This window comes from Fundulus heteroclitus, chromosome 14 (genome assembly GCF_011125445.2).
Source record: "Fundulus heteroclitus isolate FHET01 chromosome 14, MU-UCD_Fhet_4.1, whole genome shotgun sequence".
NCBI lineage: Eukaryota > Metazoa > Chordata > Actinopteri > Cyprinodontiformes > Fundulidae > Fundulus > Fundulus heteroclitus.
The window spans coordinates 11824862-11841716 of NC_046374.1; the positions used below are offsets into that span (position 1 = coordinate 11824862).

General features: G+C 41.5%; 1 protein-coding gene across 4 annotated transcripts in view; it reads left to right on the forward strand.

The window, feature by feature from the left end:
• The window catches only part of nhsl2 (NHS-like 2), a 159116-nt gene that overhangs the window by 91470 nt on the left and 50791 nt on the right, over positions 1–16855 (forward strand). The window contains exon 1 of one of the 4 annotated variants that reach the window (XM_036146290.1): positions 7307–7415. The exons of the other annotated variants lie outside the window; for them this stretch is intronic. Within the exon in view, the coding sequence (XP_036002183.1) occupies positions 7322–7415 (94 nt within the window). The 5' untranslated portion in view covers positions 7307–7321. Of the gene's footprint in view, positions 1–7306; positions 7416–16855 lie in introns of those variants that run through there. 4 annotated transcript variants of the gene reach the window in all.

Consider the following 16855-nt stretch of genomic DNA (forward strand, 5'->3'; position numbering starts at 1 on the left):
GACCTCGTTTCAACCTAAGCAAACTCAGATGTTCTCTGAGGGGAGAGTTTTACGGGGATAGGAAGGGGGATTTTGTGGTTTGGAGATAAGTAGAAATACAGATAACACTCACACACGGGTCGGGCAGCTCGGATCCCAGAATTAAAGACGCTCGTACACAGCCAGAGGTGCCACTGCTGAGAATGAATGACATCAAAGATTAAGAATCTGGCTTTGGGAGACGACTTTAAACTTGAAGGTCTGACAGCATGAAATCGTCTCCTCGTGGCTGGGTTCTTGTGGCTGACGGAGGCTTTGGGAGGGGAGGGGGGTTCTGGTGATATGACAAGCAGTGCTCTATATTAGATCAGTTTAAGTATTAGAGATTCTGTTTGTTCCTAATATACTAGCAAGTAAAGCCAATGTGGATTTGCTCTGAGTAAGAGTCCTGTTTTAATCCCTTACTAGGGCAGGTCACATTTGCATACTAAACTGCCTCTTTAATTGAATATTACATGTCAAAACTGTTCGTTCTTGAAAACCTGTGTGGGGGAACTGATTGACTTTAATGTGAAAAGAAAGAATTGGGAAGTTTGACATGTCCCCTGTAAGTGTGGACAGTGTTCAGTTTCACAGCTCAACTTTATGGGTTTATCTTACTCTAAATAAAACTACCTTGATGTCGCAAGGTTAAATACACTTTTTAAATTGTCCCATGCTGAGAAACGGAGGGTCATGCTGACCGAGTTCTAATAAAATTGAGATGTGTGAGAGAATTTGTGGTGAGATACTTATCAGCCGGACTCAGCAGGTCTGGGTTAATTTACCAAATAGGAAAGCAAAGCGACTCAGCTTTTTCTCTGGAAACCTGATACAGGTTTGTTGATGATGAGTTTTAGTACAATTTCACTGTTAACAAAGCTGACTTTTATAGTTGAGTCGTAACAGCAGCCATTTCTCAATTAAACAGCCTGAAACAATGTTTCACGACCCTTTACCCAGAAGTCATGGGTTTAAGGAACGCTTTAGTGTGATTGTCTTGGTTTGACTATAATAGCGAAGCAGTAGGAAAACAAGCAAGAAAAAAAGAGGTAAAAAGGAGTCTTAAAGCAATGCAATAGCTGTTCATCCCAGGATTTTAATCAGCAGGTAGACATTTGCTCAGAGGTCAATAGCATCATATCGTTAGGTCCTGATGAGAGCTCTGACTGTATGGCAGCTTATGGCCTGCTGAGGAGCGGATCCTCCTTGGGTTACCCTGAAAATCTTCTCTATCTGATTTTAGTAGATTCTGGATATGAGGAAGTCATTCAGATTTGAAATTTCAGTGCAAATTCACAAAAGAAAATAAAAATACAAATCAAATATAAAAATCCTATTGTAGTTTTTTCCCCTACACAGGAGTTTGATTAAGTTTTAGACTAACTTACAGAAGTTGTGAAAGGACATTCTTTGAAAGGTTTTAATGACGTATTGAAATAATGTTATTATTTCTAACAGCAGTGAGAAAACAAACCTGTTTGTCTAGCTCTCTGTAGCTTCATAGTAGCGTAACTGAACGGCCAGCCCGCCTCCATACATATTCTGCTTTTTAATAACTTCTTATATCTTTCATTCGTCCTCTAATTTTACTTAAATTACATCACTGGTAACAAAGAATGCTAACTTTAGGTGGCTTACCCACGGCAACAACTTCCACACCAAAAAGGGATATGAGTTACTGAAAAGTGTTTGCATATTTGAGTTTTCAACCAGTGGTCAACAAGCGGTTTCTTGGTTTTTATCTACTAAAAATGTGTACACATGACAAAAAAAAAGATATTTTATGAAATCAGAATAATACAAAGGAGTTAACTCTACATCAGATGTCAGTTTAAGTTGGAAATGCCACACAGTGGTACATCACTCACTGATCAGCGCATTTCTGTTAAAGATTGTGATACGGAAACTACTGATAAAACTAAAATGCTCTATGAATAACTATTTAGCCTTGTGGGCTCAGAATAAAAACATAAAACCAACTGTATCATCTCAAAAAAGCTAACTTTTCTGCTGGTGACCTTGATAAAACGATCTAACTAATATCATTGGCCAAGGTTGTATCTGGCCTCTGCTCAAACTAATTTCCGTGTAACGTTGGAGGACAGGAGCGGATATTTTCTTAACGATGAGTCTTGTCTTGGGACCGATACCAGATGAAAGTCCTGCCCTGCAACAGGCGGGCCAAACAAAATCTCCCCGTTAAGCTTTTAAAGACGAGACAGCTTTAAAATTGAGACCTAATCAAGTCTCACACACCGGCACGCTCGGTCACAGTCAGGTTAGTTTGACATGCCACTTAGTGCCTGAACAGAAACACTTAGTCACTTGTACAGGTGTGCGTCTGCATGCAAATCAGCGTAGGCTGTATCCGTGGTAACCATGGCAGAGCAACAGCGAGCGCTGAAAGTAATGACTATCGATTCTAAAAATACTAGTCATCCCTCGCTGTAGTAGGATCTGGCTTTGAATGGAGCATCTCTGCGGGTGTCTGCGCGGCCCGCTGCGAGGCGCGTCGACACGTCCGCGTGTCCGGCTGAGCGTCTCAATCAGAGCGACGGAAACGTCTGCGCCAGTAAATTAGCATAAAATTGGACCTTTGTTCCTGTTGGAAAACACGGGCTGAACGCCCTCCGGCAAACACACAAACATGCTCGTCCTGCAGCGAAAGGCGGGGATAGTTTGTGGAGTCGTCTGTTGCCCCTTTATGCTGAGCGCAGACATGTTCTGGACTAAATACGCCAGCCCCTATAGATGGGTTCTAGATATAGTCCTGTGCATCATCCCACCTGTTTCCCGTGCCAGGAGGACCGCGTCACTAGATGTTCCGTACTAGTCCTGAATCTATACCGCGTTTCACAATACGATAGTTGCCACCTGAAAAAAAAGGCAGGTGTAGAATGAGTGAGAGAAGAAAGAGATGCTGAACCAGAAGGAGGGGAGGGGGGGGGGGGGGGATCATTTACGAAAACCCAGGATGAAATGAGGCGTGACATGGTAAAGGATGAGGGAAAGTAATTTAGAGAGACAGGAAGGAGAGGGAGAGGTGAGTGAGAGAGGGCCGATTGGGTGGACTGAGGCTCACGTCACTATAAATTTCTTTCAGGGTCTAAATACGCCCCACAACACTGTGTCTGTGCGCGGTGCGAGGGAAGGGATGCGCGTTTAAGCTGCGCAGGACTTCCTGTTCCTCACATCTCCCAACCTACGTCACTTTTATGTTTCATGGGAATTTTATGACCAACCCAACACGGTGCAGATTTTTGAGGTTAAAGGAAAACTGATATGTTGTTTATAAAAACAGTTGTGATCTAAATGTGTATTCAGCGGGACTGCCACTGCCATGTCACCGTGGGGGTGATGTGCAATGTTAGCTTTCCTCCCCAACTTGGGAGTTTTGAAATTAGGCCAAAACGTTTTACTTTGCTCTCGTCTGACCAGAGCACCTTCTTCCACATGTTTGCTTCTACGTGACTTGTATGCAGCCACAATCAGGACCCCTTACTCATTTCTTTCAGCTTTTTTGGCTTTTTTATGCCATTATTTCCATAAAGGTCCGATTTGGGCCCAACTAAGGCTCCCTCTTCCACCTGAGCCTATTGATTTTTGCAGCACCTCCAGAGTTACCGTGGGCCTCTTCGCTGCGTCTTGTCAGTTTGGGCGGCCTGTCACATCTTGTTGTGCCCTACTCTGTTCATTTTCAGATGATGCCTTGAACAATGCTCTTAAAGATGTCCAATACTTGGAATATTGTTTTATTCCCGACTATTATTAAAAAGATCGAATTCTGTGTATTATGGTCCCAATGCTTCACAACTAAGCACTACGTCCTGCTGGTTTATCACACACAATTCCAAGAAAATACACTGAGAAGTGCAGTTGAAACGTGACAAAAAGTTAAAAAGTTTAAGCAGTATGAACACAGCTTGCAAGGCACAGTAGAGAACGTGACAGTATGTGTGCTCAAATAAGGCAAAGAACAATAAAGAAACTTAAAATATCATTCTGAATGAACAATTTTGGGAGTTTCACTATAATTTTAATGGCGCATTCAAAAATGTTGTACCACTCAGTGAGTAAGCAGCAACTAATGCAAATACAGATTGATTGCTGGACCTTTAAAAATAAAAAAACACACCCCTTCTTGCAAAATCAGAATCAGCTTTATATGCCTGGTATGTGTACACATACAAGGAATTTGACTCTGTATTGTACTATGCTAGCGGTGTGCTTACTTACACAAAAACACAATAATGCAGTAATAATAATGATAGTATTGTACCTAAATGTATGTGCAAGAGCACATCAATATATACGCTAATGCCCTAACATCATATCACAAACACTAGCTTTGAAACTGCATTATTATTCACAAGTCTTGTGTATTTAAGCTGTAAAATAAAACAAATACTTTATGTTCAAACTTGAATGTGCTCAGACCACACAATTTTTTCCTCTCAGCACTGTCTTTGTCTAAAACAGCATCACAGCATCCCAATAAAGTGCTGATCTCAACATTTATGTATGTATTCAGATATGTGGTTCTTGCTTAACAATCCAGATTGTTCCCTCGCTAAATAAAGTATATGAAGAGACGTTGTTTCTATGGGAACAGAGAAATTGGAATAAGAATTTTTTATTTTTTTTATAAATGTTTTAACACAAACATTTACTGAATCGCCCTTTTCAGAAACTTAACATTAGAGATATTTCTGCAGTTTGTTCTATCCCAATATTGCTGTTGTTTATGTTTTACACAAAGTTGCCTTTTGGGGGCAGCACTGAGCTATGTAAAGAAACCCACTGCCTGCACGCTACTACACATACTGAAATATGCGTATAAGGAATACAACCTGAGACATAACCCTGATAGTGACATATTATAGGACGGGCCTTTTACCAGTTTCCACACCAGTAGGCTCGTTAATTAACAAATTTTAAGTTGTGTACCCACAAACAGCCATGAGTTTCACTGCATCCTCTGAGCACGTCTTAAACTTGGTTTATCTTGTCTTATTGTATTTTAGGGAAACATTTGAAATGTCCTCTAGTTCCTTTAAGATGTAATCTAATGGGTACACAAGGGAACATTTTCTTTTAAGTGAATGATTCCTCCATCATGCAGTTAACAATTATGAGACAACCAGGCCTGGATGAAATGCATTAATCCAAGAACTACTGTTTAAGTTTTATACAACCTCCCTTTTCTCAATAGAAAAGCGCCTGCTCTTCTCCAGTAACACTTTTATAAGGCTGTTGCCCAGCTCCCCCCCCCCCCCTGAGGTTTTCTGTCAGATGTAGGTCAGAGAACGGTGACAGCCATGACAGAAGGTTCAATTTGGGTTTGTGTTTGGACTATTTTCTGATCGTTACCTCGCTCGAAGAACCAACCTGTCACCCAGCAGACGCATAAGCCTAAATTACCAATATAGGACCTCACAAAGCTGAGCATCACCTGCGCCGGATGCAGGCGCCCAGACACTCAGCAGAATGACGAGCATCGGCCTCGAGAGAAAGTGCTGCGTCTCTTTCTCTGTGAAATATCCAAAGTTTGGCCCTAAAAACAATACCTCTTACTGGTACCTCACATTATACCTCAGGAATGCGTTCATTTGGACGTCCTTTATACACAACACTGCATATCTCTATACGATTTTACTCAGGTTTTTATACGTTTTATTTTATATTTTATTTTTAGTCAGATATTTGAGGTGTCCTCTCAGTAACCTCCTTTGGCTTCTAACAACAGCATGACAGTCGTGCAATATGCCAACAATGTGCCAAACGTGATTTTTGACTTTTCTTTTGGACAGTGGAAGGCGTTCATCTTTAAAGAAAAGCGTTGCAAATAGAGGCTTGAAGTCGCCTCCAAAAAATTCGGACTGTATTTACCTTGCATCCAAATATTCCGACCCGCAGAGCATCTAGACAACCCCATGCCTCATGCTTAAAATAGTCCCATTATAACTGAGATGTTCTTTCGTCACAAATCCAGCTTGGCACACGCTCAAAAGTGGGTCTGATCTGGTAGCAGTTTCCCGTTTATGTCTCCTTTCGCAGGATTCACAGCCCCCTTAATTGCTTTTTTTAGCCAGCAGGCTGAGTGGGTTTCTGTGGCCGAGTCATGAAAGGGGGTAAACGATGGCACTTTGTAGCGCCACCAAGTGTGACCCACGCTCTGAGGTGTCCGAAGGCCGCTGTGCGCTGTTTCGGTTCCCCTCATTCTGAAAGAGGTTTGCCGTTTCCGGACTTAGTTGCGGTAATTTGGCTGATCACTGAAAGCTGAAGTAAGGCCGATTACACCCAGGTTTGTATATGAGGTCGGCTCTGATTTAGGTGTTTGGGTAAATTACAAATCCCCTTATTGCCGGCGTTTAGAGCCTGACATTTTTTTTTTTTTTTTTACACTTGACACCTCAATTATTTAGCCCTCGGTGTAATACATTCTGGCTCATCAGGTAGCGTAGGAGCTATTAAGCTGATAGCGTTGCGCGGAGCCTTATTATCTGCTCTGACCTTTTGGGTGACTTGGTCATAATGAGGCGGCTTTGCAAACCTGGTTTCTCCAGATAACAGCACCCAGGAGTACCGCGGGCCCCTCCGACCGAGCGCCAGTGTAGTCCGTAAATCAGGTTTACTGCACAACTGCTATGAGCTGGGAGTAAACACGACGCGCACACACACACTTACACAATCATAAAGATTGTTTGAGCCAGCCTTTTGGTCAGCAGAGACAGCATTATTTAAGACGGACATAAATGAGCCCCACCGAGCACTGGACCAATGCTAACAGAGACTTAAAAGCCTGTCGTTCACACTCACACACACACACACGAACATCCACAGGTCAGTATTTGGGCTAACAACCACACCATATTCCCTCATAAACGTGTGAATGATACACAGATCTATTTTTTGTTTAACCATGCATTTTTAAATGTAGGTGAGAGAACGATGAGACACAGATGATGGATAACTTGCGTTTAGCCATTAATCTGTGTGTGTGTGTGTGTGTGTGTGTGTGTGTGTGTGTGTGTGTGTGTGTGTGTGTGTGTGTGTGTTTGCGAGGGTGCAGCGTTAACAGCTTGTCTAAAGCTGCGTCCTACCCGCCGACACCCCCAGTGCGTACAGAAGGGAGTAAATTAGAATAAGCCTTGAGAGAAAAACAACTTTGTGGTGTGCAAACACAAACACACACACACACACACACACACACACACACACACACACACACACACACACACACACACACACACACACACACACACACAGGCATTAGGACCTCACAAATGCTTGTGTGTGCATGGATGTGTGCGTGTGGTCCAGTGATGATCAGCAATCAGGACATTCTGAGCGTTTCAGACCTGTATCTGTGCAGTCCTGGATAGATGGAACGAGTGAATGTTTATATTTCTTTTTCTCTCTACATGCAAGTAACATGTTAGACATGTCCTGGTTTCCGGTGGTAAAGAGATCTCACAATTTTGTAACGTAAGCAATGCATTTCCCTCACGCCGTTCGTGGGGTTTATGGTCGTTTTAATGAGACGCCAGAGGAATTGCTGGACATTTCTCTGGCTATAAAAAGGCATAAAGTAATGCCCCTCCCCCACACGTTGCTTCACAATGCCGGGTTTCTGGCTGAAAGAAGGCTACTAGACTTACAAAAAAAAGGAAAATCCAGCTGTAATATTTGTGGTCGTGGAAAAACTCAAAAATGCAGGAGTAATCCATCATTGTTGTTAATGCAAGACCGCTTTAAAGCTGCAAGTCAGCAAACACGTCCGCTGTCAAGCCAGCTAACTGCTGTTGAATGGTTGACAGGTATAGCCGCTCAGTTGCTTCTGTAGCAAATAGCAAATCAGGCAATCTAGTACCTGTCTGGTAGTGAGCACAACTTCAAGCTGAAGTTCAAACCAAAGCATCAGAATTTGGAACAAAGCCAATCTAGGTTGGATTGTATTTTGGAGTCCAGTGGTTGTTGGTATCAGGGAGGCTAGTCTGACTGTTTCATACAGAAACTAGTCAGAAAGGTGGAAAATGTCCAGTGAGTGACAGCTGAGTGGATGGAAATGCCTCGTTGAGGTCAGAGGAGAACGAGCAGAGTGGTTTTGAGAAGGGGAACCTTGATGTAGACAGTCCACAGCAGAAGACTAAATGAATTATAACAGGAAACTAAGGCTGTGATTCACAGAGACACCAAAATCAGAAACCTGGTTGCCTGGTCCGGTGAGCCTCGATTTCAGCTGTGAGATGCATCATGGAGTGTGAAAAAAGCACGGATTCATCATACTGTGTCTGCAAACCTAAGGCTGATGGTGGATAGTTCCTTGGCAGACTTTGGGTCTCTTAGCACGAACCGTTTACCAATTGTTTGAACGCCACCGCCCGCTTGTAGTTGTTGACCACATCTATCCCATCATAACCACGTAACAAGCTAAAATCATTTGAAACTTATTTCCTGAGCATGGAAATAAAGGTATTTTTAGTCGAGGTTGTCACAATGAGAGAATTTAGTCTCATGCCCACACATGTTCATTGTTTTCAGCTATTGCTGGATATCCGTTTAAAATGCAGGTTATGTCAGAGCAGAGGAGTAATGTGTTAAAGCTCGTAGGAGGCTGCTGGGCGACAACAAGTAAACCAGAAAAAACTCTTCATGAAATACTTTATTACTATAAATTCACATTGGATCGTTTATTAAATTAAATGTTTCTTGGAGCATGAGATGGGAGCCACGTTACATGACTTTTAACTTCAGTGTTTTAAACCAGTAGGAAATAATAAGATAGAAATGTTTCACTCTTATGTTATACATCATTTACACAGCTGTGTATGGAAAAAGACACTTTACATTAGATTTATGACTCTTTCAAGCTTTAGGGATTCTCCTTTTTTCTTCGAGCACTGAACCATACTGCGCAGCGTTTATTTTCAGAACATCTTCTTCCCTTTTCTCAAAAGCACCAGTAGATTTTTTTTTTCTATCTGAACCAATGATGGCCAGAGGCTTGCTTCTGTCGCTTATCCAATTCCTCTATACGACTTTCCTTTTTTGATGAAATTTCTCTTGCATAACAGCAGAATAAATAGGTTACATCCAGCTGAGATGGGCTCAACCCTAAGTCAACTTTCTTTATCAATACATTGTTTTACTGTTCCTTTTTAACAACGCTGCTCTTTTCTAAAGAGAAATAAAAAACATTTAGTTAACCCTGTACACTACATGTTCTGTCAGGAAGGACATCCTTTTACAAACAAAATGCATTTGATTATTTTTTTTTTAGATAACTAGTAATATTAATTGAACTTTATTGATCTCACAATGGAGAAATTCACTTCTGCATCTTAACCCATCCCCTTGGGGAGCAGTGGGCTGACACTGTGCGGCGCCTGGGGAGCAATTGGGGGTTAAGGGTCTTGCTCGGGGACCCAGAATGGCAGCTTGCGGGAGTTGAACTCAGAACCTCTTGGACCGAAGCTCTAACCAGTTGGCGGCACCAATCCTAGGTTCAAATCCTGGCATTTCTGCATGAAGTTTGCATGTTGTCCTTGAGCACACATGGGTTTTTTCTGGGTACTCTGGCTTCATCCCACAATCCAATATAATGATTGATTGGTTAAATTAGGCCTGAGTGTGTGTGTGAGTGTGCATGGTTGCCTGTGCGTTGTCTCTCTGTGTTGCCTCGTGACGAACTGGCAACCTGTCCATGTTTACCCCGCCTCTCTCCCAATGACCCCTGGAGATATATCTCCAAAACATACAAAAAAGGGATAATGAACCTGCAAAGTGCATTTATTTTACATACAGAAAACCTATATACAATAACAGTTGTTCATATATGTAAAGTCTATGTTTTCTTTCACACTCATACAGTGAAAAAGTTCATAAATTATATGGGAAATCTATGGAAAATATATATTGAAATGTACTTTCCTTATATACCACATAAATAGTTTTGATACGATCCTTATCTTATCCTTTTTATTATCATGTATGAAAGAAATGCAAAATTGGCCACTTTCAAGAGTAAATCATATAAGTCTTATATGATGCACAATACATAAAGCAAACTAATGGTGACACAAATATTTTTTATAAAAGTTTTTTATGTTTCTTTTCCATATGGGTAGGCACCAGCAACCCCGCGACGCTGCACTGATAAGTGGGAATAGACAATGGATGGATGGGTGGCTGGATGGTTAGCAAGTAAATATTTCTTGCTAATTTAGCAAGCTAGGACGTTGCATTTCTTCTTTGTTGTTTTCTGTTACTTTTTTCCATTTTCTCCTTTCAATATTGTCAGAATTTTATGTAACAGCTGTCACACCAGCGTTGGTTAAGTAAAGATGCTCTCATACAGGATCATCATTGCTAAAGCGGCTGAATGTTTTTAAATCTAGCTAGCTGCTCTGAAAGGATTTTTTTCCCCCTCATTAGCTTTTGTCTCAAGAGGAAGACAGAACATTTAACAGATACTTCTAAATCATATCTCGGTGAACTGTTGTGAACCCTGTTTGTTATTTGAGGGATGGCTACTAACGCTGTCCTATTTTCTGGGATCACTACCCCTCAAAAGCAGCTTATATCGTCGGCACTAATCCCCAATGGCCACATCAGGGCTGCTATAATTTAACATTTTTGTGTAATCTGAAAGACTGTGTGCATTTATAGTTCTGTGGCCAGATTCTTTTCAGTCTTGAATCAGTTCTTCTAGTTTTCTTCACAGTACACAGAGTAAAGTTGTGCTTTGCTGTTTATATGCCCTTTTGGACCACCCTTTCACCCTCTGACCTTCTTGTGCTCTTTACACTTCCCATTTTGATAGGTTCTGATATGGAAAGAGGAATTAATGTCTTATGTATTACGCCCCTGATTCACCTGTAGAGGTAGTCGCACACGTGTAACTGCTATGACCTAAATAAGGGGTGTCACCGGATTATGGCGTTAGGTAGAGATGTGATACAAAGGGAAGGCAGTAGCAGAAGGCCGTTGGATGGTCAACAAACACTTTGCCTGTACCAAAAGCACCAATTGGATTCGAAAAGCCTGGTATAGGGTCACGACGTATAAAGCTCAACCCCTTTAGAGGTTTCACTTGGGGGAGTCCTCGGACGCCTTACGCATCACTCAGGCTAAGTGTATGCAACACCGTTTTGGTTCCACAAGCATAGCAATGTGCTCTGAAAGCACACATTGTTTAAGTGATCTCAATGGATCAACTCGCATGATGTGAAAGGACAAAGTGATCCAAAGTGGGGGATTAAAGGTCGCATGTTCACTGCAGATCTATTATCTGAACGGAAGTAGAGTCCGATCCTGATAAAACCTTGTGGCACCTCCAGGGGTCAGACTCACTGAGTTATATTATACACTGGAGTGCTAATCACCGTCTGTTTGAACGAGTCGCTTTGAAGCCACCAGCCGCCATATTGGTACTCCCTATTTCCCCCCCGTAACTAGGGAATATGTGCGCTACAGCATCGAATAACAAGTATTTTTTTATGTTCAGGGGGAGCTTAAAACTTTTAAAATGTCTAATGCCATATACTTTTATGTTATGTTCTAAAACTATCAAGTACTGAGAAAGTCATGTGCTGAAATATTTTGCATTTTATTAATTCAAATATACATATATAACATTTATAAATATATAAATAACAATATACAAAAACATATATTTACATATATATATATATATATATATATATATATATATATATATATATATATATATATATATATATATGTTTTTGTATATTTTTGTTTTTGTATATATACACATATTTATATATACATATATGTATATTTAATATGAATAACATGTAAAATATTTCAGCACCTAATTTCCTAGTAGTTGATAGTGTTAGTACATCCACTGACTGTAAAACGTTTTCACACAGCCATAAAACTGCTTGTTGTTGCAACCAAATCCTATGGGATTCTGTGAGAGTCGGGAGTAGCAAGATGGCGGCCAGTGACTTCAGTTTTTCGGCAAAATCAGCACTCCAGTGTATTATATAGATCAGTGGTTGGACTGGCCATGAACTATATAAGGGGTGTCACCGGATTATTGCAAAGGTTCGGGTTGTGCTTAATAGAAAAAAAATCTATGCCGTTCACGCGTCTCACTCGGCTATCTGCCTGTCTGGAACTCCCACTGATTGCTGTAACGAGAGGGAAGACACAGATACCCCCCCCCCCCCCCCCCCCCCGGCTGTCATTTTCTGACGCTCCCTGTCACAGAAGCGCTGTTGCCAGCACCTTTCAGACCCGTGCTCCACCGATTAAGTTATATTCAAAAAAGCAACTTCTCGTCTTCTTTCTGTGCTATTGGCGACTACACGTGAAAGCACCCTTCGTTCTCCAGTTACTTGAGGAATCCCTGATTGCATTTCCACTTCTGTAGTCGGCCTCACAGACAGCTGCTGCTGCCTCATCCTGGCTGCAAACCCAGAAGCTTCATACGCGCCTGCAGACGGAGCAAGGAGATCAGAATCTCCACTCCATTACACTTTACGCAAAAATGTATCAAATGCAGCGCAGAGAGATACACGGCAAGTTGTGCGCTGGATCTCTTGTAGACCACGTAAAATGTAGTGAGAAAGTAAAAAAAAAAAGAAAAGAAAACAGGAGCAGAGAGGGAGAGGTCGAAGAAGAATCAAGCACTGGTGCAGCCTAGTGCACTAAACTGAAGTTTGTTTCATAAAGGAGCAGATAAGATATAGCCACTAGAGGCGAACAGTGAAAAGGCCAGCAGCCTGTTCTGCACAATAGTTTAATAAGGAGGCTAGTCTCACTGTGAGGAACCAAGGCTCAAAACTGACTCAATTAAAGGTTTTAAGGTATTGAACATTTTAAAACATGGTCAACAATGAGCCAATGGAAAATAACTTGAATTCAGATTTAGTGTATTTAGTGTGTTTAACCTGGTAAAATCCCATTGAGTTTAAGAAAACATTTGTTATTATGTGAATATAGCCAATTTACTGAATAGTCAATTAGTAAATTTAAATCTGGGTCAGAATTATTATTATTATTATTATTGTTATTTTTTTTTACAACAAAGCAGTGTCAGTTCAGTGCAGCAGCAGGTCTGCAAGAGCTCCTGCTGCCATGGAGGTGGTGAACAGCAGCAGTGAGGAGCCAGAGCAGGAACCTTCAGGTAACTTGTATGAGAACAAAATACACCTGTAGGCTCTAAGGTTATGCTGGGGGTGGCGTGCCCTGGGATGGTATGAAATTTCCAGCCTGAATTATTGCCCCCCCCCCCCCCCCCCCCCCAGGTAGACCTCTATTAGTTTGTTTTTTACCTTACAAGATGCAAAACTGCTCTGTAACAGTAGTGGTGTGGTCTGGAAATGAGCCCATGTTCTGCAAGGCTGTGAAAAACCTTGATAGATATAAGATGACTCCCCCTCATGTTGATTTGCTGAGGGAACGGTGAGAAATCCGTAGCATACTGTCACAGCAGCAGCGATGTCTGGAAGGCCTCGCAGGAAATCAGCTGGCCAACACGTCCTCTGCCTTCGGATCTGCAGTTTCCACTAACGTAAACCACATTTTAGAACCAAAGGCTTCTTTGACTACAGCACCTTATCTTATCCACGAGCACACGCACCGCCACCGGATCACACGTGTAACTTTTTAAATTCCCACAGGTTTTAAACACTCTTTGCTTGAAGGTAGAAAGTAGCCGCTAATCAGGACAGTTTTGGTTGTGAATACAAAATATCGGAGCACATCCACACTTAGAAAGGATGTTGCTTTCTTTTCACAAGAGCTTCGGCCGATGTATGGTTACCGAACCTTTATGTAATTGAAAGGGATCAACTAAACTCATATGGACACAGAGAAACTATGATTGTTTCACCCAGAGTATGGAGGAAATGTTCCCGCTGCATGGTCTGGCGTAAAAACAACTTACCTGGGTAGAAGCGTACCCCTGAAAAGAGTCCTTGTTGGGCGGATGTGCTTTTATTCATGACCTGAACCTTTGGGGTGGAGTATTGCAGCGAGAGGAAGCTAAGTGTTTTCTTTCATCAGCATGATATTCAGAGTTGTGCATTTTGGCTTCCTTTGAAGACGGAGGTGGTAACTCTTTCAAATCTTTTTGAAGGTTTTACAATGATAAACCAAAGTAAAGCCAAAAAATACCCAACGGGTTTTATTCTTGAAAGGAAGGAGGCACGCTGCTCCTGTGTTTGTGTGCAACGCTCTTTTTTTTTTAGAGCCTAATGCTGCCGAAGAATCTGAAATAACGGCTGCAGAACACTGGGTTGTAATCTAGATCGAAGTTCATCAATTTCCTCTGCCATAAACGGGGTAAATATGGAAATAAGCGTCTCTGAAATCCATTTAAAACTTGTTACGCATCCAAGATGGCACTGCAGATGGCGGCCTTGGTGCGTTGCTCTCTTGTCCTTTGCGTGTTTTTCTCCTCTTTGCTACCGTTTCTTAGAAACGTCAGACTTTTTCTTCTGTGTTTTTCATTAATCCCAAATTTTCACTGCACACACCTTTGCCCTCAATCCAGCTGGCAAATGTCAGCTCCCTAAGTAAGAACACGGACTAACTGCTGCTTCTCAACTCAAACTAAAAACACGGGCATCCATGCGGCCCTCTGCGTCACCGTCTTGACTGGGCGGCGCGCTGCAGATGCTTCATGGGTTGAGCAGTCGTCTTGCAGTCGGAAGTTTGTGAGTTCGATTCCAGCTTCCCCTTGTCACATGTCGGTGTACCCCTGTTTTTAGTTTGAGTTGAGAAGCAGCAGTTTGTCTTTATTCTTAGTTAGGGAGTTTCTGGGCAAGGAAGTTGCCTACCGAGCTAAATGTGAGAGCGATTGGGTGAATGTGGCTCTAGTGTACAGCGCTTTGAGTAGTCAGTATGACTGGAAAAGCGCCAGATATGTTCAGTCCATTTACCGTTTCCTGGACTTGTGAGTGGACATCAGCGCAGCTGGTCCACCGGTGTGATCAGAACCACCTTGAGCTTAACCCAAGACAGTGGAGACGGTGGTGGGCTTAGTGAGAGAACACATCCCGCACTGCCTTCCCTCACCATCCTCAACAACCACGCTCTCACAACCTGAGCTCGTCTTCACACAAAAACACTGTTGAGAAGAAGGCCCGGCAAAGCCTGTAAAGGCTTGCTAGAACAGCACATAGCGTTTAAAGCAGGGGTGTCAAACATACGGCCCGCGGGCCGGTTCTGGCCCGCCGAACAATTTAGTCCGGCCCGGTGGCTAAATGCATTATCATTATTCAAAAAAAATAATTAAGAAAAAGAAGAAGAAGAAAGTCTTAATGCCAAAAAGAGCTCATCAAATTTGACTTTAACAAGTGGAGCAGCACTGCTTTTGCCATAGTGCTCCGGTTGATTTATTAATGTGAATAGATTTATTATGATTCATGCAGGGACACTACAATGGGGAAGTAGGAGAGGAAAGGAACAAGAAGAAAAAAAGAAAATTTGAAAGAAAGAGGAGATAAAAGGAAGAGAATGATAAAACAATTATTGAGAAAAAAAAATGGTTTAATTGAAAATCTGCAGTTCCTATATTGTCCACGAGGGGCGCTGTGTTCTAATCAGCAGATGGTAGCACTGAGCTTTAGATGTGGAAAATTGATTTTAAATAATTTCTTAATTTTTATCTGTTTGATGTATTTTGTCATGCAGGACAGTGTTTTTAAGTTCCAAAAAATGTGACTAAATGTTTTTCAACATTGTATAATCACTGTGATCAGTTCTTATGCATAATGCACAAGTAAATGTTTAACTGAGTAAAGGTATGGTTGAAAATGCACATACTTTTCTTAAAAACGCTGAGGCTATTCATAATATATTGTCCAAAAGTGAAATTCATTCAATATAAAAATCAACAACAAGTCTACATTTATTAGTTCTATTTAATCTTGCAATGAGTTTACTCGTGTGGCCCTCTTGAGATCAGATTAAGCTGAATGCGGCCCCTAAACCAAAATGAGTTTGACACCCCTGGTTTAAAGCCTTGTTCTTAAAAGTTTAAATCGCCTTGAGGAATCAGTGAAAGAAAAAAAAAATCTCCCCTTAAGTAAGGGATGTATTATTCCAATGGCCAGGTATTTTCTGTCTCACTTAAATGTGCTGATTAAAAGGATTTCATTAGTGCAAACTATAAACAAGGGGGAAAAAAAAGAAAAGCTATATTCTTTAGGTAAACACAGATTCCTTAATTGGATTTTTACCTTCCAGCAAGATCAGACAAACAATTTGTAAACACAGATTAATCTCAGGAGGAAGCAATGCAGTAGAGAACGCGGTTTGTTTTCCTTAAATGAACATATTCAAACCTCAGGGCGTGACCGCCTCTGTTCTTCTAGGAAACTGACGCTACCTGACGCGCATTTCTGTACCATAAACAGTAGCTCTGTCTGGTGCAAGCTGATTGTGTGAAAGCCGATTAGAAAAATGAAGCCAGAAGCCGAGAGGGTGAAATTGTGATTCCACAGACTGTGACTTTTGTGAGAGAAGATGTCTGCTTTAGACCAAACACGACATGACAGCTACTGGTGGATTCACTACACAGTGGTGGGTTTTACGAGGGAACGTAGGATTCCTTCACGACTTGCCCGTCGGCTTTTTCTCAGGAAGGTGCCAAAGGTTCAAGTACATATGTTTTAAGAGGTTGGTGTTAAAAAGAGACAAGCAGAAATGAAGACTGTTTCTTTTTTTGCAGAATCTGATAAATTTTACTTAAGGCAAAAATTATTACCGACATATTAAAATCTTCTTACAATGGAACAACACAAAGAATCTGAACTTTTGCATTCTCTTTATTTTCTAGTACGTAAGATTA